This window comes from Balaenoptera physalus (assembly GCF_965194825.1).
Source record: "Balaenoptera physalus genome assembly, chromosome: 1".
NCBI lineage: Eukaryota > Metazoa > Chordata > Mammalia > Artiodactyla > Balaenopteridae > Balaenoptera > Balaenoptera physalus.
Window position 1 is genome coordinate 48,867,288 of NC_138882.1, and position 25,197 is coordinate 48,892,484.

Consider the following 25,197-nt stretch of genomic DNA (forward strand, 5'->3'; position numbering starts at 1 on the left):
CCCAGGGCAGATGGCTTCAGGGCATTTCATTTCTGACCAGAAAAAGTTCTGTCAGTGGGAGGAGGCCTGAGAGATGATGTGCCTCTGTTGGGGGGTCTGACTTGATTACTTCTTCTCCTTTTTGGTGCTGGGTAATTTTGGCCTGAAGGAAGGGAGAAGAGTGGCCAGTTGTCACAATGGCATTGAGGTAAATGGCATTGTATTCTCTACTTGTCGGTTGCCGTCATCCCCTCTAAGTATGGCGACGGCCAAAGCTCAAACCCTTTGCTTTCAGGACAGGGCCCCCTCATTCTTATTCTCATCTTCTTCCTCAAGAACTTGTAACTGTGAAGCAATGCATTGCCCTTCTGTGCAAAGAGCTCCCAAGTTGCTTGTCTTCCAGGCACCAGCACTGGCAAATAATGCCTGGGCAGCTCCAAGCCCCTGTTAGACTTGCAGCAGGTCTGAGAAGGTGGGATGGCTGGTGAGAAACCAGGCCTGCCATTCATAGAGCCTGCTGTCTATAACCTTGACCTTCAAGTAGCCTTTTGGCACTGTTTCCACGACCCCCTGGGGATTCTCCTATATCCTTAACTTAGCATCAGTCCCACTCTGATGCTTGTACAGAAGTGGATTAGGCTAAATCAGATTTTGACAGTCTCATATCCTTTGCAACCTTATTGCCAATATCCTGGCAAGCAGAAGAATAGCTCTTCTTTCCCATCTTATTCACCTTACCCTGAAGGACTGCAGTATTAGGGAAGCTAGCAATAAAAGATCATCCAGGACACTTCTCCCCGACAATAGCATTCTACTGGGAGGTGGGTCAGGGGCTCCAATTTCTTCAAAGTGGCTGTCTTGATGGAGAGGGACACTAACGCACAGAAAAGCCCTTCCTTCGCTACCCTGACTAGACGCCTCTTGAGAAACAGCAAGCTCAAGAGGCTTCTTGCTTCTGTAGGCCAAGGGGTGCCAGGATATGGAGCTAGGTCTCAGGGAAGTTTCTCCCCCATCTCCCATCATACGCTTGGACAAAGCAACTCTGCACTGAAGAAGAGGACTTCTGTCTCATGCCTACCCTGGGACAGGACACAACTGCATGGCGGAGAGAGCATGTCTTGACTGGGTAAGGATGCTAGATGAAGCTAAAGACAAATACAGAGAAAAAAATGCACCAGCACTCATGGCACAGTCGCTCACTGGAGGGTCAGTCCAGGACAGCTTCCAGGGAATGCCTCCAGGGAAGGAGCTGGGAGAAGGAAGGGGAAGCAGCAATGTCCCAGGCACACTCAGGAGGCCTGGTTTATATGCTGCAGTTTTTCTTTTTGTCCTAGGAGACATTTCATCTGGATGCAGAGGTCATGTTGCCAACCTCATAGACCCAAGGAAGTAAAATAAGGAGATGAATCTGCCAGATGAACACTAGAATCACAAGACTTTAGGGCTGTTTGGATCTTACAGATCACGGGCAATGTTCTACAGTGGCCTCCCCGCCATTAAGCAATGAGTGGACATATACAAACAAGCAGGCGGGGCAAGCTGGCATCTCATGCCTTCGAGAAGCAGAGAAGCAGTATCCCCCAACCTAGAAAGAGATGCTGATAATTGGGATAGACAGGAAACGCTAGTTGGGAGAGACCATGCAGAAACAGAGGCAGGTTTAGTGCTTGGGAGTGGGATTGACTCCTTGAGGCTGAAGATGGGGAAGAAAAAGGATATAACAAGGACCCCAAAATGCGAAGCTAGGGCCATAGTGTTTATTACAAGGATAAGAAGGTCAGTAGCAGGAGCATCTGGGAAGTAGGAGGTGTGGGACGGAGGTCCTGTTCCAGCCAGCGGGCGCTCTCAGTGGGAGGAAGAAGTAACCAGCGGATGTTACGATTGTCTCAATAAAGGTCATACACCACTCCTGGAAATAGGCCGAGGAGTCAGGAGAGATACAGAGAAACTTAAGGCACGCCCCCCTTCAAGGGGCTCTATCAGGGGCCATAATCAGGAAGACACGATTATTCAAATGGGAGTTGTGCACAGAGCCCCGAAGGATGGCCAGGAGACCCAGTTTTCACCCCATCTCTTGTGAGTGGCAGAGTCACTTCATATTTTGGAGGTGTCGGTCTCCTCATGGTCAGTAAGGAGATTGGCTGAGCTGGCCGTCCAGTCACCCTCTAATTGAGTAGTAGACTTTTGATATCAGTGGGGTTCCAACTCCAACTTACAGTTTTGGACTGGGCTTCCTGCTGCATCCCGGAGTTGAGGTCACAACCACTCAATACCTCTGAGCAAGGTGAATCTTAAGACAGCGTGGTCTCCTGGGGAAGGAAGATGGAGGCACATTAAAAACCCTTACAGTGACACCCAACAAAATAAATCTTTGTAAGTAAGCAAGAAAGCCCCTGTTTAACATTCTTTGAATTATAGGATGTTAGTGTTAGAACATTATGTAAATCCAAACCTTGGTATCTGAGATAAGGGGTATGAGGCTGAGAGAGGGGAAGCAAGATGGTCAAGGTCCCTCAGTCCCACACCACGACACTCCAGGCTGAGAACCCAAGTGGCCTGACCCCTTAGCTCAGGACACCCTGCTGCCCTCTTCCAACTTCAGACACCAGAAAAGATTTGGGGATCTGCGTCCCTGGAGCTCAGCAGGAGGAAATGAGCCAAAGGCTGGAAGCTCTGGGGCAGGCACTAAGGGACATTTGCTGGCTCCTCTGAGTGAGTATCATTTGCCCGCCCTGCCTGCCCTCCTCCCCCTCCTTTTCCTCTTACTACTCCCCTCTTTCCCTACACCTACCGGCATCCTAAATAAGCCCTTGCACCCACAGGGACGTTCTGCCCCATATACTAAATCGATTGCTGATTTCCGCCTGCTGATGTGACATTCCACAAGGCTGAGACAAGGATAATGAACAATGTTCATCGACCCTTGGGGTGGCTGCAGCCAGAAAGGTAGGTGATCTGTTTCAAACGAAGTTGAGGACCCTCTTTGCGGGGCAGGACACTCTACAGCCAGCCAGCCTTGCTTCCCCTACCATTCGGGCCAGCCAGAGATGGACTGAGGTCTCAAGGGCCCTTTGCACTCCAAGTAGGGGGTGGGGTGCTTGCTTGTGAGGGCTGGGATGGGGGCAGGGGTGAGTACCCGGGGAAATGGACACGAGAATGGGGTAGGCTTGAGCTGAAACAACAGAACGCTCAGCTCCATCACGGGACAGTTAGCTGCTGTTTTTTAGATTCTTGTCCTTTCTCCATATTTTGTTCTGATGCTGGTACTGTTCCCAGATTCACAGACCTGTTGTCTTTGGTTCCCCCAAATTTCCACTGCAGAGACATCCAGCCTTGCCCTCGTCAGGCACTTCCCTGTGCACCCTCCTCCTCCCTCTCTTTAAAATTCCCTTTTTTTTGCTCAAGTACTGATCTCAGCGCAGGTATCAGGAAAGGGGCTGAGTTTAACTGCTCTGTGTTAAGGAAACATATATATGTATATATTTATTTATAAATATATTAGTAATATATGTATGTTAATACTAAGTGTATAAACATCTCATAATCACACTACCCAGAGATAATCCATTAATACTTTATTTCTAAGTTCCTTCCCGAGTTTCATAAAAATTACATACATACATAATGATTTATATATATTTACCACACTAAAATCACACTCTACATCCAGTTTTTTCATCTTCTCACTTAACACTATACAGTAGATGCTTTTCAAATGATAGGGTTGAATGGAGACAGTTGGAGCAGGAGGCTTCATCAACAGCAGTAAAGCAGCTTGCCACCTCCATCTACCCCCCACGGAGTCTGTGACCTGCATACCCAGAGGCATCCTGGGAGGTACTGCCAAGGAGCAATGCATGGGTGGGGTACCCTTTTGCTAGCACTGATAGCCACAGATAAAGTATGCGTTAATGCTTCTCTGGGGGCCAAGTTAATGAGATGGTCACCCCTCCAGCAAACACCTTCTGTGAAGTCTTACAGCTGGTCCTTCCGGACCTCTCTCTTCCCTCTGTGAGTCTCGTCTGCTAGAGAATGGGGCTGTGGGTCATGGTGGAGCTTACCTCCACTCCAAGGAGGGTACTTGTACCCAGGTTTAGGAGAAACTATTTTGTCCTTGAACTTCTGCCCCCTGTGCTGGACGTAAGAGCGGATTGCCTTCCAGGAACAAAACCTGTGAGAAAAATGGCTTCTGGTCACAGGGAGAAAACCACTAGCTGAAAGGGCTGGCCCACTGAGCACCGGGGAATGGGGTCAGGACCAGTCTGCACAGAGAGGGGGGTGTCCAACAGAGCGGAGTAGAGCCATTGGCCTCAGAGTGCTGCCTGTCGGAGGCCCTTCATCTGAGGCCTCTTCTTTGTCCAGGCCTGGCTCCGGTGTGGGCCTGGCTCCAGTGAGGGCCTGGCCTGGGCAGTACGCTGGGACTTCCTTCTGGAACCACCAGTGAATGGAGTCTGTAAAGAATGTGCAGCACTCAGGCCTGGGCGGGGCTAACTGCTGGAGTGCTCGCTTCAGCCTTGGACTAGGAGATGAGATCACTATCTGACCCCACCGGGCGCAGCCAGAGTGTCTGACTGGCCTCCTCTAGGGACCAGATCCTTGGTTTCCATCCTGTCCCTTAACTGAGGGCCATGATCCCCTCACCTCATTCCTAACAGCCCCTTCCCTGGAGTAGACCCTGGTTCCTCATGCAGACTCACTGCAACCTGGGAACTCTCACTCCCTAGAAGCCCTGTGACACTCCCCATCTTTTCCTCCCTGGCCTCTAACCCTTTGCTATCCCTCAGCCTGCCCTTGGATGGGACCTCGTGGAGGTCAGTCTTGGCTAAGACTGGATTTATTTTCTATCCTGCTTTGGCTCTGGTGTCTTGAGTTCCACCCTCCCTCCTCCTCACTGAGGGGGTACTCTGTTCATTTACAGTTGGTTTCTCTCATTCCACTTACTGAACTGGGTCTCCCTCTCATTATGAGCCATGCAATGTGCCACAAATGCATTCTTTAGGGTGCTTAAGAGACCAAGAGACCTCGTTTCTAATCCTGGTTTTACTACTTACCAAGTGATCCTAGGCAAGTCCCTTGATCACTCTGAACCGAGGTTTCCTCATCTATAAAATAGGGATAATAATACTTTGCCCCACCCAGCTCACAGTGTTGCTGAGAGGTTCATCTTAGATAATATGCATGGACAGGGTTTGCACAATATGAAACTTTTTATAAGTATACAGGAAGAGAAGTAAAGAACCAGCTGCATGAGGATTAGGGATTCAAAGCCTGCACCGCTATACTCCTCAGTAGGTCTGAGGGAGAGCTGAGCACTGACTCCAACCGGGAGCAGTGTGTATTTCTCAGGGGCTTCTGAACCTCCAGAAAATTTCAGGATGAGTTTCCATTGAGTCCTGGTTCGGAGAACCAGAATCAAGTCTAGAATTAAGTGCTAGGTAACAACTGGTGTTCAAAAGGCTAAACTGGGGACTTCCCTGGCGGTCCACTGGTTAAGACTGTGCTTCCACTGCAGGGAGCATGGGTTCGATCCCTGGTTGGGGAACTAAGATCCTGCATGCTGCATGGCACTGCCACAAAAATACATAAATAAAACAAAAGTCTAAACTGATGATCTTGATCTTAGATTTTTATATTTTTTAAAAATTTTACATTAAAATTTTTAAAGTTTTACATTTTAAAAATTTTATAGTTTTAAAACATTTTACATTAAATAATTTATTAGCTATTTTAAACTAAAGGTTGGTTATGGGTAAGCAACCTTTACACTTCTATTTTAATAAAGCAACATTTTCTTTTGTAGGAGAGGGGAATCCCTAAGGGCCAGAATCACATAATAATCTAAATGTCCAAATTAGCCTGGTCTGGGAACATTTCAGCCAGCTGTCCTCTGGTCACTATCACCCAGGGCACTGCCAGTCACTACGTGCATGGTATGAGCTGGAGCTGGAGTAGATCAAAGGAGTCAATAACCGGCTGGGAAGACCTGGGCTAGTCTCTCAGGCCAAACCTTGACAGGTAGGTTTGGAACCAGTGGGCCTCAGGTTGCATCTGTTGCGCAGCCATTTTGTTTGTTTTATTTTTATTATATTTATTTATTTTTTAAATTTTGTTTGTTTTATGTTTGTGTTTTGTCCTTCACAGCTTCCTCACCATGTTTTTGTCTTGAGTTAATTGCCATATTTGCCACTCTAATCTTGGGAGATATGGCATGCAAATCTGACTGTCTAACTCCTTTTGAAAATGGAAATATCTAGCAACTGTGGCCCTAGTGATAATCATGGGATCTGAGCCTAACAGAGCAAAGGTTTTCTGATTACTGCCTCTGTGAAGCTCCTTAAGCCCAAGTACAGTTGTGTTAGTCTTGACAGAATTTCTCCCAAGTAGCTGTGGTCTATCCTCATCCTTAGGTGAGGAACCTACACCTAAGAAAACCTAGGGGAGAGGTGGGAGTTAGGCATCCTGATCTCCAGTCTTACATGGCCTTTTACTCTCTGATTCAGTGTTCAGTGTGAGAGTGTGAGGGACAGAGTGGGTGAACAGCATAAGACCATAAGACTACACCATCTGAGTTCCCATGAAACTGGAAACTGAAACAGAGGGCTAGAAGAAGACAGAAAAGTCTCCAGAAAGTCAAATGTGCTTTCCTGACTTCATGGTCCTCAGGTGAAGGGAGATAGTTACCTTTTCCAGAAGTACATAATGACGGGGAAGAGAGCCATGATAGCCCCGTGGAAGATGCTCCGATCTAGGTGGCCCTCTGCAATGGTAGCAAGGATGGCATCCTTCTGGGACTCAGAGATGTTTACCTACCCACAGAGTGGGAGCCTGTCACTGGCAGAGGCTCCAGGGAAGGAAGAAAAACACTTTTGGCCCCCCAGAACTTTCAAGACCACCTCCTCCCCAGAAGGCAGAAGTTTTTCATGGGGCTGCTAGGTAAAGGACATCTGGTTGACCCGGACTTAGGAGGTGCCTTACAATTAGCTTTCAGGGTTCTTGTGGGGGAAATGCTTCTTGGCAAAAGGCCAGAGAGGAGTGGGGTTCCCCCTTACCCTCAGCCTTGGAGGGACCTCTGAATGCAGGTAGAGCTTTAGGATGATGTTAATTTTGGACTTCATTAAGATCACGTCATTCTCGTTGTATGCCCGGTTGACTTGTAGCACATGAGCTGAACTCACCAAACCATTAAATCTAAAAAGAGGTAGTAAAGAGGAAATCAGACTAAATCATTTTAGTCTTTCAAGGAGAAAATGGAAGACTAAATAGTGTGGCTGGCTCAGACCTATTTCTGTCCTAAAAACAAAAGAGCCAGTCCTGGGCCAGGTTGTGACTTCGTTCATTCAATCATAATTCATCCATCGGCAAATACTAACTGAGCACCTACCACATGTCAGATGATATGCTAAGTGCTTCTTCAAGTGTATTTCTTCACCATAAACTCCTTTATTTATCCCATCCTCCCTTCTTTACCCACATCCTGGCCCCTTCATCAGTTGTGCCTCTGACTATTTCAAGGGCTAAGGGCTATCTTGCTCTTTCTTTCCCCTCCTGTGCTGACCCTCTCACAATTACCACCACTTTCTGAAGCAACATATTCTTTTTCTTAAAATTTTTTTTATTGTAGTAAGATATGCATAACATAAAATTTACCAGTTTAATCACTGTTAAGCGTAGAGGTCAGTGGCATTAAGTACATCCACATAAATTGTGCAGTCATCATCATCATCCATCTCCAGAACTTTTTCATCTTCCCAAACTAAAACTCCATACCCGTTGAACACTAACTCCCATTCCTCCCTTCCCCTAACCCCCAGCAACCACCATTCTACTTTGTCTCCTAGCAACATGTTCATTTACTAACCAAAATATCTGTCAGTTATACCTTATCTTAAATACACAATGTACTTCTCTCAGGCCATTTTAAATCTTAACCATTTAAAATCTTCCTAAGAGTGGAGTACCAAGGGTTTCCCATTAAAAGCCTGTTTTGCATGTCTATTCATATATTTGATCAGCGGACATTTATTATGGTTTTACTCTGTGCAGGCGCCATTCCAGGAGCAGGGATTCGTCACTGAACACAGTAAACAAAGTCCTGCTTTCCAGGAGCTCATAATCAACGAGAGGAAGAAGACATATAAGTGAATAGATGAATAATTCAATACGCAGTAGAGTGCTATGAAGACAACAAAAGAGGATGAGTGATTGGGAAGGGGGTGGGCACTGAGACTCGAACAATGAGAAAGAAAAAGACAGTCATCTGAAGACTTGAGGGCAGGGGCTTCTTCCCACAGAGAGGGGAGCAAGTGCAAAGGCTCTGAGGCAGGCACCAGCTCATGGGGCACGAGTGGGACAGACTGGAGACCCTCATAGCTAGATCATGGGGCGAGTGGCGAGTAGCACGAGGTGAGCTCTGAGATGCAGGCAGGGCCTGCTCATGTAGAGCCCTTTAGGCAATGAGAGGAGGTTTGGACTTTATCCCAGCAGTAATGGGAAGCTGCTGGCACGCTTTAAGCAGGAGAGGGATATAATGTGGTTTACACTGAGAAAAGGCTGCTCTGGCTGCTGTGCAGAGAACAGTTTGTAGAGGGCAAATGAGAAAGCAGAGATGATGGTGACAGGAATTGGAGCAGTGGCAGAAAGGGCTGTTCACTCTGGTACTTTTTTCTGCTTCTCACTCGCCTGCCCCTTGCACACTTTAAAAAAAAATCTCACTAACCCCTATTCATTCTTCAAAGTTCAGCTTAGGTGACCTGTCTCCTAAGAAACCATTCCTAAGCACTCAGTTGTCTAAATATACTTCCTGGGCTTGACTTGACAACTGTCGTCCTACTTCCTAACTTTTCATTTGTGTGTTTTGTCTACCATCCCCATTGGTCTGTGGGATCTTGGAGAATAGAGAACATGTCTTAGCTGGTTTTTTTATATTTGCAATGCTAAATCCAGTGCCTAAGAAACAATAAACAATCACTAAACATTTGTGGAACTGAGCTAAATCCTTCCTTAGGGTACCATGGAAGATCTCTTAACCAAACACTCCTAACTGGTGTGCGGAGTTACCAGTTGCCCTGCATGTCTGAAGAACACATTGCCTGATATGGATGGCACGCCCAGCATACACACTGGTGGTACCTTTTCATGAACTCTCTCACTTTTCTGTAACTAATTGAGGTAAATATTTACTGAGAGTTATTCAGATCTCTTCCCAAATGTTTTTGCCTGTTGTTACTTTAATTTGTAATTTATGAAAATTGACAAACTATGAACATGAAAAGAAAAGGAATTTGTTGTTTCTGTGAAAACAAACTTGAATGCTTTGGGATGTTCCAATAAAGGTGAGTTCCTTCTTAAAAAATTGCTACTGAGTTAGATAGGTGTGGCAAGGCAATTTAAAACATTGAAAAAACAATATAAAAATCCAGAAGGATTAAATGGCTTTGCAGTAACTATAGTTTCTCCCTCCACCAAAAGGAGAGAAGAAATTAGAAATAGTAGGTAGCATTTTAGGTATGGTTTACACAAGAAAAATATGTGGACCTCCAATTAGTGGAATGGTTTTGGCTTTACTTCAAGTTTGACAGGTGTGTGAATGTACGTTAATATGTTTTAACTTAAAAATATCTGTTTAATGTCATGCATACATACACACACACAATTTTTATTATTATAATTCCTTGCTTTAACTAAAGAACTATTGGCTCAGTGGTGTGACATAAGAGGACTTCTATCATATTAATAAATAATAGGAAGAAAATTGCTCCACTTCCTGGGTATAAGTAAGTGCATTTCAATATTGGGAACTGCAGAATACTAAGGAGCTTTTAGGATCCAAAGGAAAAAATGGTGGACATGGATACAGGGACAGCATTCAGTGAGATTTTCAGGTGGAGACTCCTGCCTGGCAGAGCTGAAATCCCTGTATCACTTCCAGACCACTCCAGTTTTTGCTGGGAGGAACTAAGTATAGAAAGCCATGAGGCGAAAGAGAGATAGGAAACTTACTTTTCCATCTCAGAAAAGAAATATAAATCATTGATGGCAAAGTTGACAGTAATAATCCTGTGGCCAAATATCCGGCGCTTCATAAAGATTATGTCTCCATTCTCGTGATCTGCGCTCTGGATGTTGGGATTTGTGATTGGGAGTCCTGATATGTTTGGTGATGTGGAGAAATCTGAGAGAGAAAGAGAAAGGAATTAACATCTAGTTTGATCAAGTCACTCTTAAGCCTGAAGCCTTCCACCTGGGCATGACCAAAATGAAAAAAGGAAACTGTGGACCCACCTTTGGGCTTTTTGAAATAGTGGTTTCCTACCACTGGGTGCAACCTTTCACTTAGATTTGAAACGCTGTTAAAAAGCCTTTTGCTCAGATTAGTATGACAATATATGTACCAAAAAAAAAAAAAAAATCAACTGAGTACTGAAAGGTGTTTTCCTGGTGCTTGACTAATAGAAGTAGAATCAACACAGTAGTTAGGTTAATCCCTAACATTTCTGCAGAAACAGCATATGTGACTCTCAAAATGGAGTGTGTGGTTCTGATAATGCTTATTCAAGGTTTATCAGGGAAGTAATTTAGAAGTAAACTAGGAAAACAGCACAAAATAAAAGCTAAAACAAAAAGTAAAGAAGTTTATTAAAGAAACGGAGTAGGAAAGTGACAGAAATGGGTAAAGAAAAGCATAGAAGCTTCTAGAAGGTTTGGACTGTGTCTCAGAAAAATAAGACACTTATTTTAGAAAGTTTCTTGACTAAATAAGATATATCCAAAGAAATCCATTCATAGGGATTCAGGGCTGAGAACAGTTTGGGTCAGGATCTGACAAGTAGACCTTGGTTAATTGCCTGGTTTAGGAAAACTGTCTAATTCAGCTCCAGAATGGAATAACTGGCATGGGCATGATGCTCCTTATGGTGTAAGTAGGATTCTTTTTGGTGCAGTATTACATATAGCATGGGAGGGTAACTACAACATTCAACAAATACCTACCACCTCTTATATCCCACTGTGTTAGGTCCTAGGGTTACAGCACTGAATGACATAAGGTCCCTCTCTACTACCTTACGCTCTATCTTTATCTCTTAGACTTAAATTTGAAGGGAAAAAAGTCTGGATAACAGTGGAAGTTGATATGATGGTCAGGCATTTTAGGAAAAGAGCGTGCTAAATCTACCCCCAAAAACCTAGAAGCAGTGGTATACTTGTAAACCGGCTCTGGTAGGGAAGGGAAAACCCAATTTGGATTATTTGCTGATTTCTGTAGTAAATATTCCCACCACGGTTGATTTCAAGCTATCGGTAGTTTATCAACTGGCTCAAAAAATTCCTGAGAGCCTCACAATTGGCTCTCAATTGGGCTTAGTTTGTCAGGGTGTTTTTCTTTTTTAAGCAAGATCCAACTATATGCTGGCTACAAGAAAAGCACTTTATTTTTAAAAAAATTATTACTATTATTTTTTGGCCACGCCACGCGGTATGCAGGATCTTGGTTCCCTGACCAGGGATTGAATCTGTGCCCCCTGCAGTGGAAGCATTCAGTCTTAACCACTGGACTGCCAGAGAAGTCCCAAGAAAAACACTTTAAATGTAAGGCATAAATAGGTTATAAGTAAGGGAATGAAAAAAGGTATTCATGCTAACACTAACAAAAAGAGAGCTGGAGTGGCTGTTTCAGATAAATGTACTATCTGAAAGTACATTTCAGATAAAAGAATATTCCCCAAGGATAAAGAAGGTCCTTTCATAATGATAAATGGGTCAATTAATTGAAGGACATGACAATCCTGGAAAAGGTTAATTATAGTAATAGAAAGAAGACCACTGGTCAAGTAGATCTCCTGTTGAGCTGCAGTAGTACATTTGTTGTTGGTTCTCATGCAAAGCTGGGGATGTGGAAAGTCAAAGGAGGGTAAAATTGGACTTCCCACCATTCTGGGGCATAAAGGTTTCAGTTGATTTTATTTAAAAGAAGAAACAAAAGAACTCTTCTTAAATCCTAAATGTTTGGTTGTGAAGCAATTCATAAAAATTACATACAAAAAATTTTGTTTGTTAAAGTGCGAGTTGGAACAACACAAAAGTCATCGAGGGAGATGAGATTTGTTACTATCAATCCCTCCAGGCTTATCTCAGGCACTTTCTCCATCTTATTAACCTCTAGTCCAACTTGCTTGATTGCAGTTCTTAAATTGCACCATCCTCTTTCTTGTTTTAGGATTCTATACAGACCTAGAAGTTGCTCCCCTCCTATTTTGCCTACCTAACTTGCTCATTTCTGAAAACTCAATTTTATGTCATTTTCTGGAAGAAGTCTTCCCTTACCCTCTTCCTTGACTAATTAGGGTCTCTCTGCAGTTATCACTGGGATCACTCATCACAATTCTATAAAAATAGCAAGAATACTGGCTAACACTTTTATGGCACTTACTATTGCCAAGAACAGTTCTAAGATGCTTTATATGTATTAAGACAATTCTCACAACAACCCTATGCAACAGGCACAATTATTATTTCCATTCTACAGATGAGGCACAAAGTCACTTATGCAGGATCCTCCACTTAGAAACTGGCAGATTCACATCCAGGCAATTTGGCTCCAACATCTGTGACTCCATTTTCTGTCTTGCCCTCAAAAATGTAGGTCTCATGAGAGCATATCATATGCTGCATAGTTATTACTGTATCTCCAGCACCTGGCAAAGTGCCTGCCACACACTATATTCTCGAAAAGTGCCTTGAACAAACAAATGAACGAATGAATGAAGTAGTTGAATAAATCTATACTATGGAAAAACAACATAAGGAAGTAGTTTTGTAAAATGTGAGATCTCAAAGTGCTTGAGACTGATCATTATCTACATTTTCTGGCTCCTTGAACAGAATGCACTGGGCTCACATCCTTTCTAGGTGGGACTGCTGGACTTGGCTTTGCACCCAGGACCTGGAGTTCTTGCTAGACCCCAGGCTAACACAAGCATTGAAACCAAACAGAACCCTGCGAGGCCTTCCTAGGGACAGACACCACCCTCCACCCCATGTTCCCTTCCTCTTGTTTGTAGAAAAGCTTTAGCATCCTAGCCTGAGTTCCAAAGAACAAATTTAATCAGAGAAGTGACAAAATGCAGAAACAAAGGAAAAGAATCAAGCAAGATAAAATAATAGTAGTTTATCCATACAACAAAGTCAAGGACTTTTTGTTCTTCTTCAAGGGCTATAGATAATATTCTGGCCATATCCTTGAGTTGTTTTACAGACACTAAACCCTCCACCAGGTGAAAGAAGTTAACTGCATGCTGACCACCAGCACGTAGACCCCAGACCAGTTGGAACCAGAAGGTTTATTATGGTGACTCCAATTACCTCACTACCAACCAATCAGAAGAATGTCCATGAGCTGATCAGGTACCCTGCGACCCTCTCCCTCACCTTGCCTTTAAAAATCCTTCCCTGAAAGCCAATGGGAGTTCAGGTCTTTTGAGCATGAGCTGCCCATTCTCCTTGTTTGCTCTATGTTGGATGCCTTGCAATAAAGGGTGTACTTTCCTTCACCACAACACAGTGTCAGTAGACTGGCTGTACTGCAGGTAGGTGAGAGGGCCCAGGTTTGGTTCCATAACAGCATGACACAAAGCAGTAAGCTCTGCAGCTTCTTACCTGGGTTAACCCCTGTAGCTAAAATATCAACAGGGAAGAGGAGTAAATAGAGAAGTGACTTACTTTCCTTGTTATTGTGTACTTCCAGGTGAAGATAGTCTTCAAACTCCTGGCGCTTTTGGGGATTAGACATAAATCTGCGGTACTTACAAAATCTCTTGATAAAGCTGATCATCTTCAGCCAGCCTCTCTTCTGGGGAAAGAGGAAGGAGTATGACATATTCATTAGCATAGCCTGCTCTTCACTGAGAGTCTACTATGTGCCAGAAACTTGACATTCATTACATTTAATCCTCACAACATCTCTTTTAAAAAGAATAAATTTTAGCTCCAATTTAAAGGTGAGGAAACTCAGGTCAAAGAACTTGTATAATCTTCCCCAGAATAAGGGGCTGGTAAGTGGAAGATTCTGGTTTCACCCAGGCATGGCTTGGGCCATTGACAATGCTCTTTCGACCATAGTCTTTCTACAGTGAAGATTTGAAATGCCATGATTGGGAGAGAGCGTGTGAGAGCTAAGAACAGAAAGAAACAGAGGACAGAGATAAGCATGACTCACAGGAAGGGAATAATGGCTCAGGCAGATTTTGAAATGTTGAGGAAATAAGGAAATGAGTAAACCATTTCTAAGCATTATAAAAGAAAAATATAATTACATGCACACACTCATACAACCCCCCGCCACACACACAGGGACACACAAAAATGCATGTTATGTTTCTTCATCTGTTTCTTAATAGATACCCAGTGATCATTCTCCAGTTTATTTACCCCTTGATAAACTGATACTTAGAGCCAGAAAGATCTAGTTGATCAACTAGTTCAATTGTCTAATTCTATAGAGAGGGAACCTCAGTGTAAGCATGGCTTTAGAGAGCCAGTGGTAAAGCACAAAAACCACTGGATTTAGTATCAGAAGCTTTGAGTCTGGAGCCTAGCTTCACCTTAACTGGTTAATTTGGATCAACTTTCTTAACCTATGTCTCAATGTCTCCATGTTGAAGGTAGAAACAACAGCCTTCAGGGTTATGGTGAAGGTTAGTGATAATATATGTAAATCACTATGTGCAGTGCTTGGCACAAAGTAGGCACTAAGTACATGCTGAATCCTTTTTATACTTTCTTAATTAAGAGCAACTGGAAGACCTGAAATTAAAACAAAGCATCCTGATGCGGGGTGCAGTATTCTTTTTATTCTCCCACATCATCATTCATGGTACCCTGACATAGAGCTGATCCATATATGGAGGAAAGGAAAAAGAGAAAGGAGGGAGCAGCACATTTTCATATCTGGGGTATTGTGTCAGTGGGCATAGGCGTTATTTTTTTTCACTATTCTAATATAATTGTTTTTATTTCACCTAGTGCATATATAATTTTATAATGTTGTGATTATAAAAATACAATTTGGGGATCTGCTGGGTTTAAACAAATTTTTTCTCACGTCTTTTTTTAAAATTGAATGAAAGATTCTTTAAAGTCTATAGTGCTTTACAATTTTCAAAAGTCTCACACACATGATGTCATATAATCCCATAATAACACTTCCCCCCCCCACCCCTATATTGCTCCTGGTAACCATTAGCTTGTTCTCTATATCTGTGAGTGGCACAGGCATTATTTTCAGAGATACTTTAGCATGATCTTTAGAGTCAGATAGAGCTGGGCTCATATCTTTCTGTTGACCAATTCTACAACACATTGAGCAAGTGATTATTTAAGAGGAGCATGTATTTTTTTTCTCAAACCATATGAAGAGACTTTGCTGATAACATTCCTGTCTCCTCTTTCTTTTCTTCTTCTCTCCTCCCATGAGAGAAAGAATGAGTTAGATAATTGATGAGTTTGGAAGAAGGAAATGGGCATGCTTTGCTCTTTAGACTTTTGCATTCTCTCTGGGAGCTGCTTATCTGCAGACACCTATGCTCAGGCCTGCCCTTTGTCATGTTGTAAGGGGTTCACCCAGGTAAGTGGAGGCCTAATTGTTCCTCTATGTCAGTGACTGGACATGGAAGTAAGTAAGGGTGCAGAGAGGATTATCAAACCCACTTGGCTTCATAGCCAATCCATGTCCTCCAAACTAGTTTTCAGCAGTAAAAAAACCCTGACATTTTGATCTCCATGTGACCAGCCCCTGTGCCTATCACTCCATTAGTTCTAATCACAGATAGTGAAGACAGGGATTTCCTTAAATTCTCACTGCAACAATTCCTCTGAGCCTCAGATTCCTCCTTTGTAAATGGGGATTTGAAAACCTATCCCAAAGAGTAGTTGTTTTAGTGAATAAATAAGCTAACGGTGAAACTGTTGTGTGGTTGACAATTCCTAGGCAGTGGTTTCCTTTTCTCCAAAGTCTTGCCTTCACCAACTTCCTCACTGACCTGGGATTCCTGCAGGTAAGTTGCTGTCTTTGAGGGTTTCCTGGGCGAAGCTCGTGGTATTTCAGTTTCCTTCTCCGGAGGATGAGGTGGAAAGAGATCTTGGTAATCTTTAAACCTGCCAGCAGGAGACCAAGACTATCAAAGAAGGCAAAAACCTGGCACATAAAAGGTAACAGTCCAGGAAAAAGTATCACAGCCTTTGGAGGAAGGGGGATTTGGGGAATGGTGCGATACTCAAAAATACTCTTCTTACCATTCCAGTCCTTTGCTCATGTCAACCTGTTCTTCCTGATCAATACTGTAGTGTTCCTTACTCAGGCAGGTGAACAGAAATGTGTGTGTGTGTGTGTGTGTGTGTGTGTGCAGGTAGGCAGGTAGGTAAGAGGGTTCAGGATAAGTTTGGCTTTTCTTTTGCAGGGAGATTGGCAATGAACCATGAGAGTGGATTATGAGACCAACGTGGCTTTCAGAAGCCAATGAGCAGCTCCAGGGAAAAACCGCCTTCACCCAGCAACACTCACCACTTTTCTTCCAGAGATTTCATGACATAGCCCTGGAGCATTAACAATGTTGTTGTGCTGACATGATGCATGTGAGAGACTTCTTTGATAATAGGGGCATCACACTGCAGCATTTCTTCTAAAAAATGCAAGAGAGAGAAGAAAAGTCATCATTTTCTTGGGTACCATTTCTGAGTTAACTGGGGGTGTTTTTCATTTTAGAGCCTTACAGTTCCTTATTCCCAATCTGCCTAGACTCAGCTCTCCACAGTTTGTTTGAAAATCTCAAAAGCACATTTGCAATGTTATGTGCAAGCGTACTTGTAGAGCAAATACTGTCCTGGTTTAGTTCCATTCGAATTTCAAAGATAAGTGCTTAAGGGGAAAGAAATGTTTAAAGGACTTCATTTCTGCAGTTAGTTTGAAGTTTTCAGTTTAGGAAGAGAGCAGAAGAATAAAGGATTCAAGTTAAATGGCTGAGGCAGAGGGAAATCCAAGATTACCAGTAGGTCTTCTAAGGGCAATATGATTCTTCAGGTGTTCAAAGACTACTGTGTTCATTAATGAGACTTAAAAACTTATCGAGGACAGGATCTGCATACTCTTCTTTCACTTCTAGCTCATTCAAAATGATGCACAGGGGGGGCTTCCCTGGTGGCGCAGTGGTTGAGAATGTGCCTGCCAATGCAGGGGACACGGGTTCGAGCCCTGGTCTGGGAAGATCCCACATGCCGTGGAGCAACTGGGCCCGTGAGCCACAATTACTGAGCCTGTGCGACTGGAACCTGTGCTCCGCAACAAGAGAGGCCGCGATAGTGAGAGGCCCGCGCACCGCGATGAAGAGTGGCCCCCACTTGCCGCAAATAGAGAAAGCCCTCGCACAGAAACGAAGACCCAACACAGCCATAAATTAAAAAAAAAAAAAAAAAAAAATGATGCACAGGACTTGATATCCTGAGACTCAACAAATAAATATTACTTACAAGTAAAGACTTGTCAATTTTACCTCTTTTTCTAATTTCATAAAGTTTATAACCTTATCTTGGTTTACCACAAGCAAAACAAACACACACACAACCTATCTGTTCATCTGTGCCAAAATAGGAGGCTTTATCTTCATTGTTTTGCAATAAGTTTTGTTTACCTCCAGGATGGGATCATGCTCACCCCCTTTTGTTTTCCTCTAGAATTATAGATCAGTATTTTACTTGCAACTTCTTCTGGACAAGGTGAATTTACATGGGTCAGATTTACCCTCCCGCCTTAGGCAAGAAAATGAGACAAAACCTATCAAACATTTTCAGGGAGACAGTTCTCCTTTTCGGTACTTTTCAGTACTCTTTACAACCCATAGATGGTGGACACTCCAGCTTTGCATGCTGCTAACTCTTGCTTTTGTATTTAACTCCAGTCTACGTGATCTGAGCATCAGATGACTTGAGTTTGAATTCAAGTTCCACCAACTGGACGTGTTAGTTAACTTCTCTGTGTTTTACCTTCCTCATTAGTAAAATGGAGTTGTTTATCCCTACCTTTTAAGGATTAAATAAAATCCTATTTTCAGGATTGAATAAAGTTAAATGAGAGGATGTATTTCACATATTAAGTGCAAGTGTCTTGCACTTGGCTTCTTTTACTAGTAGTATTATATTTTGGATTTATTATTGTAGTATTATTTTAGTTTTTCTACAACAGTTTTCTTAATTATTATAAAAAACGAAATACTAACACATGTTGAGAATTTAAATAAAACTCCTGCTTCAGGATTATTAGCACATTCTGATTTTAACCAACCAGCCATTCTGTCTTTTCAACATTATACTTCAGAATGGTTACATATAAAAGAACAAGAAGACATACAGTTTTTTTAAACCATGCTTCTTTCTTTCAGTTCTCCTTTTTTTCTTTAAGAAAAAGAATGATAAATTTGATTTTTTTCTTTCTTGGAATACTGTATGTTATCAGTTATGTGTGGAATCTAAAAAATAAAATGAATGAATATAACAAAACAAAAACAGACTCACAGATATAGAGAACAAACTACTGGTTACCAGTGGGGAGAGGGAGGGGGGTGGGGCAAGATAGGAGTAGGGGATGAAGAGATACGAACTACGCATAAAATAAACAAGATACAAGGATATATTGTACAGCACAGGGAATATACCCTATATCTTATACTAAGTTTAAATAGAGTATAATCTATAAAAATACAGAATCACTATGTTCTGCATCTGAAACTAATATAATGTTTATTAAATATACTTCAGTTTTAAAAAAAGGATTTATTATTCTTCTCTGCTTTCACTGTCCCTCTTGATATTTGTCTCAGTACTGCCCCATGTGGACGCTGCTTTCTTCTGCTCTCTCAGGGAGAGAGCAGGCTCTTTCCCAAACTCTTCTCCTAAGACTCCAAAAGGGAAGGAAACATTATCAGGAGAGGAGAATGCATACCAGGAGAGTTTTTGCCGTGGAAGAAAGTCTTGATCATGTCTTCAAAGAGAGACTTGTAAATCTTTTCATTTGTCTCAACGCTGATCTTCTTTATGGCTACCAGGAATTGCAATGGGCTTTCAGCCTTCCGTTTTCTGAGGAACTCCCTGAAGAACTCTAAGTGCTGTGTATTTAGGAGGACTTCTGTCAAGTTTCTGGAAGACAAGAAAGCATCATTGGTGGAGAGAAAGGGATGGTAACTCTGGATTCTGCTCCAGTTAGGGAATGGGAAATGGCACCTCCCAGGCTGTGAAGCCTTTAACCGTGATTGAAGAGCGGGGTGAATGAATTGGTTACTCTCCTTATTTCCTTGAAGATTAACTTCTATGTACCCATCGTAAGCTTGGTGTAATCATTTGACAACTCCAGTGGAAGAAGAAAAGAGGTATTTTAAAGGGGACAATTTTTTTTCCTAAGGAAACCTTCTTTTTACATTATGGATTCATTGGCAGTCATTTCAGTGAAGCAGAGCATGAGTGATCAGCAGTTATTGATCAGTATTTCTAAATTTCCATTGCTGATTTCTTCTTTCACTGTTCTTTACATACAGGTGTCCCTAATGTTTCAACTCAATCCTCTTTACTTTTGCCTTATGATTTTTTCCTGCTGGGTAATCTCTGCATTCTCTGTGGTTTCAGTTTTCATTCATAGGAGGAAGTGGTTTCAATTTTCATTGATATGGTGAAACTATATCTCTAGTTTCTGTGAGCTCCACTTCAAACTTTCAGCTGCCCACTGAACCTCATCATTATGTCACTGTCATTGTTTAAACCTCTCTATACAAATGCACAAGTTGTCCAAATTGTTCTTCCTCCATTACATACCTATCTCATTAAGAATGATGTTAGCTATAGGTTTTTTATACATGCCCCTTTTAAGGATGAAATGATTCCCTTCTAATTTTATTGAGAATATTTATCATAACTTGGTGCTGGATTTTGTAAAATGCTTTTAATTCATCAATTGAGATAATCATGTGAAGTAATCCCCCTTATTTTATTAATATGGCACATTGTATTAATTTATTTTCAGATGTTTAAATCAACCTTGCATTCCTGGAATAAATCCCACTTGGTCATGCTATATAATCCTTTTTATATGTGGTTGAATTTGGTTTGCTAATATTTTGTTGAGAATTTTTATATCTAGGTTTGAGAGGGATATTGGTCTGTAGTTTTCTTATGATAACTTTGGCTTTGAGATCAGGATAATACTTGCTGGCCTCATAAAACAAGTTAGCAAGTGTTCCTTTTTCCTCTATTTCCTCAAAGAGTTCATAGACTATTGGTATTATTTACCCTTTAAATATTTCATATGTTTCTCCAGTGAAGCCATCTGTATCTAGATTTTTATCTGTGAGATTTTAAATTATGAATTCAGTTTCTTCTCTTGCTTTAGAGATTTACTCACATTTTCTAATTCTTGAGTCAATTTCAGAAATTTGGATATTTCTAGAAATTTCTCTATTTCATCTAATTGTCTAAGTTACTCCTTGCATTTTCTTATAAACTTGTTAATTTCTGTAGGGTCAGTCGTCCTCTCTTTTGATCCAGATTTTGGAGATCTGTGTCATCTCACTTTTCCCCCTTTGTCAGTATAGCTAATGGTTTATCAATTTTGTTGATCTTTACAAAAACCTACTTGTGCCTGGATTTTCTCTCTTTATTTTATTGATTTCCATCTAATATTTATTATTTACTTCCTTCTACTTCTCTTGAGTTTAGTTTGAAAGTATCATCTCACCACCTTTAATCTCCATTTTTTCTTTTTTATTGAAGTATAGTTGATTTACAATATTATATTAGTTTCAGGTGTACAACATAGTGATTCAATATTTTTATAGATTATACTCCATAAAATTTAAAAAGTTATTAAAAAATAATAGCTATATTTCTCTGTGATGTCCAATATATCCTTGTTGCTTTTTTATTTTATACATAGTAGTTTGTATCTCTTAATCCCCTAACCCTATCATGTCCCTTCCCCCTTCCCTCTCTCCACTGATAACCACTAGTTGGATCTCTACATCTGTGAGTCTGTTTCCGTTTTGTTATATTCATTCATTTGCTTTATTTTTTAGATTCTACATATAAGTGAGAATGTAGAGTATTTGTTTTGTCTGTCTGACTTATTTCACTAAGCATAATACCCTCTAGGTACAGCACGTTGTTGCAAATGGCAGAATTTCATTCTTTTTTAGGGCTGAGTAACATTCCACTGTATATGTATTTACCACAAATTCTTTATCCATTCATCTGTTAACGGACACTTAAAAATGCTTGATATAATTTCTAGCCTCTTAAATTTGTTGAGACTTCCTTTGTGGCCTAGCATGTGATCTATCCTGGAGAACATTTCAGGTGCACTTGAAAAGAATGTGTATTCTGTTGTTTTTGGATGAAATGTCCTGTTGATACCTGTAAAGTCCAATGGCCTAATGTATCATTTAAGACCACTATTTCCTTATTGATTTTATGTCAGATGATCTGTTCATTGATGTAAGTGGGGTGTTAAAAGTTCCCTATTATTTTTTAAAATTAATTAATTAATTTGGCTGTGTCGGGTCTTAGTTGCAGCCCATGGGATCTTCATTGCAGCACGCGGGATATTTCATTGCAGTGAGCGGGGTCTTTGTTGTGGCACGCAGGCTTCTCTCTAGTTGTGGTGCATGGGCTCCACAGCACTCAGCCTCAGTAGTTGTGGCGTGCGGTCTCTCTAGTTGTTGTGTGCGGGCTCCAGAGTGTGCGGGCTCAATAGTTGTGGCACGTGGGCCTAGTTGCCCTGCAGTATGTGGGATCTGATTTCCCTGACCAGGGCTTGAACCTGTGTCCCCTGCATTGGAAGGCAGATTCTTAACCACTGTGCCACCAGGGAAGTCCCCCCTATTATTATTGTATTGTTGTCAATTTTTTCCTTTATGTCTGTTAATATTTGCTTTATATATTGAGCTATTCCTGTATTAGGTGCATATATGTTAAAGAGTGTTATATCCTCTTCTTGTGTTCATTCCTTTATCGTTATATAATGCCCTTCTTTGTCTTGGGTATAGGCTTTAAAAAAAATTCTATTTTGTCTGATGTGAATATTGCTACTCCCACTTTCTTGTTGTTTCCATTTGCATGAAATATTTATTTTTTCCATCCTCTCACTTTTAGTCTGTGTGTGTCTTTAGCTCTGAAATGAGTCTCTTGTAAGCAGCATTTATATGGATCTTTTTTTTCTCCAATCGGCCACACCATGTCTTTCAATAGAAGCATTTAGTCCATTGATATTTAAAGTGATTATTGATAGGTATATATTTATTGCCATTTTATTACTTATTTTCTGGTTGTTTTTGTAGCTCTTCTCTGTTCTTTTCTTCTTTTAGTTTCTTCCCTTGTGGTTTGATGTTTTTCTTTAGTGATATGCTTGTGTTCCTCTCTCTAGTTTTTGTGTATCTATTTTAGGTTTTTGATTTGTTGTTACCATGGGATTCATATATGTTTCCTTAGAACTATTTCTACTTTTAGACAGGTAGTCCTTTAAGTTCAAACACATTCTAAAAGATCTACATCTTTTACTCTCCCACATTTTATATTTTTACTGTCATAATTTACATCTTTATTTGTGTCCCTTACTGATATTGTAGTTCTAGTTGATTTTACAAATTTTTGTCTATTAATATTTGTACTAGCTTATTTAAGTGGTTGATCATCAGCCTTTACTATGTAGCTGCCTTTACTAAAAGGATTTTTCCTTTTCTCTAGATACTTACTTCTTGTTATAGCCTTTTCCTTTCCACTTAGAGAGATGCTTTAATGTTTCTTTTAGGGCAGGTTTAGTATAAACAAACTCTTTCAGTTTTTAGTATTAATGAACTCTTTTAGTTTTGTCTGAAAAGTCCTTTATCTCTCCTTCAATTCTAAATGTTAATCTTGCTGGTAGATTATCCTAGGTTGCAGGTTTTTCCCTTTCAGCACTTTGAATATGTCATGCTACTCCCTTCTGTCCTGCAAAATTTCTGCAGAAAAATAGGCTGATAGCCTTAATGGAGTTCCCTTGTATATGACTGTTTGTTTTTCTCTTGCTGCCTTTAGAATTCTCTTTATCTTTAACTTTTTCCATTTTAAGTATGATTTGTCTTGGTATGGGTCTGTTTGGGTTTATCTTGTTTGGGACCCTCTGTGCTTCCTGCACCTGAATATCTGTTTCCTTCCTCAGGTTTGGGAATTTTAGAGCCATGATTTCATCAAATACATTTTTGACCCCCTTCTCTCTCTCTTCTCCTTCTGTGACCCCTATAATGCAAATGTTGGTACACTTGATTGTGTCTCAGAGTTCCCTTAACTGTTCTTATTTTTTAAAATTTATTTTTCTTTTTGCTCTTCTGATTGGGTGATTTCTGTTATTCTATCCTCCAAATCACTTATGAGTTCTTCTGTACCACCTAGTTTGCTGTTCATTCCTTATAGTGTGTTTATTTCAGTTATTGTATTCTTCAGTTCTGACTAGGTCTTTATATTTTCTAGTTCCTTGTTAAAATGATCACTGTGTTCATCTATTGTTTTCCCTAATTTACTTAGCATTCTGTTACTAATGCTTTGAACTCTATCTGGTAAATTATTTATTTCTGTATGATTAGTTGTTTTTTCAGGGGGTTTGTCTTGCTCTTTCAACTGAAACAAATTCCTCTATCTTCTCATTTTGCTTAGCTTTCTCTCTCTCTACAAAATTAGGTGAAACAGTTACCTATTAGAGTCTTGAAGGGCTGTCCTTATTTGGGAGTGTCCCTATACAGTCTGCATGTTCCCAGTGGCTTTGGTGGGAGCACTGGATCTGATGTGAACATAATTTATGTCTTTCTTCAGGGTTTGTTGGGAACTATCACTTTGGTATGAGGTGGGGCTAGAGATGAAAGGGCTAGGTCCAGAACCAGGTGTGAGCCAGGGCTGCTACTATGCTCAGTGGCCATCACCACCCTGTCAGGAGCAGAGGTGAGTTCCACGTTGCTGGAGCAGAAGTCCTGACGGTCAGGTCTGAATTGGGTCCACTCCCTTTAAGTGTGTGCTGTCCTTCCTCCCAGCACTGGTATCTTTATTTAGAGGAAATCAATGCTGGAGAAAGATGGGCTGGTGCAGGCACTTGGGTGGGCTGTGGCAGGCACTTGGGTGGGCTGTGACAATCTGGCTTCCATTCGAGACCGGACGCTTCTGATGCACTGCCTGTGTAAGTGCCAGTAATGGCTGCCCCTGTCCTGCCCAGCCATTTCTCTGAGTCTGAGCTGCCTGTGTGGCAAACAGCCGAACTCTCTCCTCAGTCATGGCAGCCCTTGCCCCAGTGTGGAATTGTGTTTTGAAGCAAGTGAGACCAGTGCAGTCACTCAGCTCAGGCTGGGGTGTGTGCCCAGGCAGTTGTGGGAAATCAGCCAGCAACCTGTACAGTTTCAATTCACCCTCTCTGCTCTGTTTTGGGAGTAAGCAAACATGTGCATGTTCCTCACCAGCAGAGTCCAGGCTCCCCAAAGCCCTCCTGTTAGTTTCACTGGCCCTCCAACCAGCCAAGGGGACTTGTCTTCCCAGGGTCAGAGCCCAGGGCTGGGGTGCCCAATATGCGGCTTGAACTGGGAGGATCTCCACCTGTGTAATCCCCTCCCTCTTCTGAGTCTCCTCCCAGGGCCTGTGCTTCTCTTGCCTTCCTACTCAATTCCGTGTGGATCTTTCTTACAGCTTTAGTTGTACAGGGGTCTTTCTGCCAGTGTCCAGTTAGTTTTCAGTGAGGATTGTTCCACATGTGGGTGTATTTCTGACGTGTTCATAAGGGAAGGTGAGTTTTGCATCCTCCTACTCTGCCATCTTGATCTCTCTCCTACTCTCCATTGCTTCTGATGTGAATTAAATTTTAAGCTGGTTGTAGTTCGTTGAATGATATCATTTTTTTTTTAATTTATTTATTTATTTATTTATGGCTGTGTTGGGTCTTCGTTTCTGCACGAGGGCTTTCTCTAGTTGCGGCAAGCGGGGGCCACTCCTCATCGCGGTGCGCGGGCCTCTCACTACCACGGCCTCTCTTGTTGCGGAGCACAGGCTCCAGCCGCGCAGGCTCAGTAATTGTGGCTCACGGGCCCAGTTGTTCCGCGGCATGTGGGATCTTCCCAGACCAGGGCTCGAACCCATGTCCTCTGCATTAGCAGGCAGATTCTCAACCACTGTGCCACC

General features: G+C 41.8%; 1 protein-coding gene across 2 annotated transcripts in view; it reads right to left on the minus strand.

Moving 5' to 3' along the window:
- Positions 1 to 1,336: 1,336 nt before the first annotated feature.
- RGSL1 (regulator of G protein signaling like 1) overlaps positions 1,337 to 25,197 on the minus strand; it is a 67,140-nt gene continuing 43,279 nt past the window's right edge. For both annotated transcript variants that reach the window (XM_082472765.1, XM_082472766.1), the window contains 8 exons: positions 18,965 to 19,158; positions 16,535 to 16,652; positions 16,014 to 16,128; positions 13,696 to 13,825; positions 9,979 to 10,150; positions 7,029 to 7,167; positions 6,661 to 6,785; positions 1,337 to 4,150 (listed from right to left, as the gene is read on the minus strand). In XM_082472765.1, coding sequence (XP_082328891.1) covers positions 3,955 to 4,150; positions 6,661 to 6,785; positions 7,029 to 7,167; positions 9,979 to 10,150; positions 13,696 to 13,825; positions 16,014 to 16,128; positions 16,535 to 16,652; positions 18,965 to 19,158 — 1,189 coding nt within the window. In that variant the 3' untranslated portion in view covers positions 1,337 to 3,954. The remainder of the gene's footprint in view (positions 4,151 to 6,660; positions 6,786 to 7,028; positions 7,168 to 9,978; positions 10,151 to 13,695; positions 13,826 to 16,013; positions 16,129 to 16,534; positions 16,653 to 18,964; positions 19,159 to 25,197) is intronic.